At 61.0% G+C, this 349-nt stretch overlaps 1 protein-coding gene across 1 annotated transcript in view; it reads left to right on the top strand.

Annotated features, from left to right (window-relative positions):
- Window positions 1-66: 66 nt before the first annotated feature.
- FOS (FBJ murine osteosarcoma viral oncogene homolog) overlaps window positions 67-349 on the top strand; it is a gene marked incomplete at its 5' end in the record, with an annotated part of 1,561 nt that continues 1,278 nt past the window's right edge. Inside the window, 2 exons of the mRNA XM_010145177.1 lie at window positions 67-122; window positions 161-347. Of these exons, the coding sequence (XP_010143479.1) occupies window positions 67-122; window positions 161-347 (243 nt within the window). The remainder of the gene's footprint in view (window positions 123-160; window positions 348-349) is intronic.

The following is a 349-nucleotide window of genomic DNA, read 5'->3' as shown; positions in this document are numbered from 1 at the left end:
GCAAGAGTGGGGGACTCCAGCTGGGGGTGATGCCAGCCCTGACTGACAGCCCTGCTCTCTCTGTAGGAGACTGACCAGCTGGAGGAGGAGAAGTCTGCGCTGCAGGCAGAGATTGCTAACCTGCTGAAGGAGAAGGAGAAGCTGGAGTTTATACTGGCAGACTGAAGGAGAAGGAGAAGCTGGAGTTTATCCTGGCAGCCCACCGGCCTGCCTGCAAGATGCCTGAGGAACTGCGCTTTTCCCAGGAGCTGGTGGCTGCCAGTGCCCTGGACCTGGGCACCCCCAGCCCACCTGTGGCTGAGGAGGCTGCCTTTGCCCTGCCACTGATGTCTGACGCACCACCCGCTGT

The sequence above is a fragment of the Buceros rhinoceros genome, unplaced genomic scaffold (assembly GCF_000710305.1).
Source record: "Buceros rhinoceros silvestris isolate BGI_N320 unplaced genomic scaffold, ASM71030v1 scaffold35611, whole genome shotgun sequence".
In the NCBI taxonomy this organism is placed as follows: domain Eukaryota; kingdom Metazoa; phylum Chordata; class Aves; order Bucerotiformes; family Bucerotidae; genus Buceros; species Buceros rhinoceros.
The sequence above is the reverse complement of the archived record's forward strand: the minus strand, read 5'-3'. Positions and strand labels throughout refer to the sequence as shown.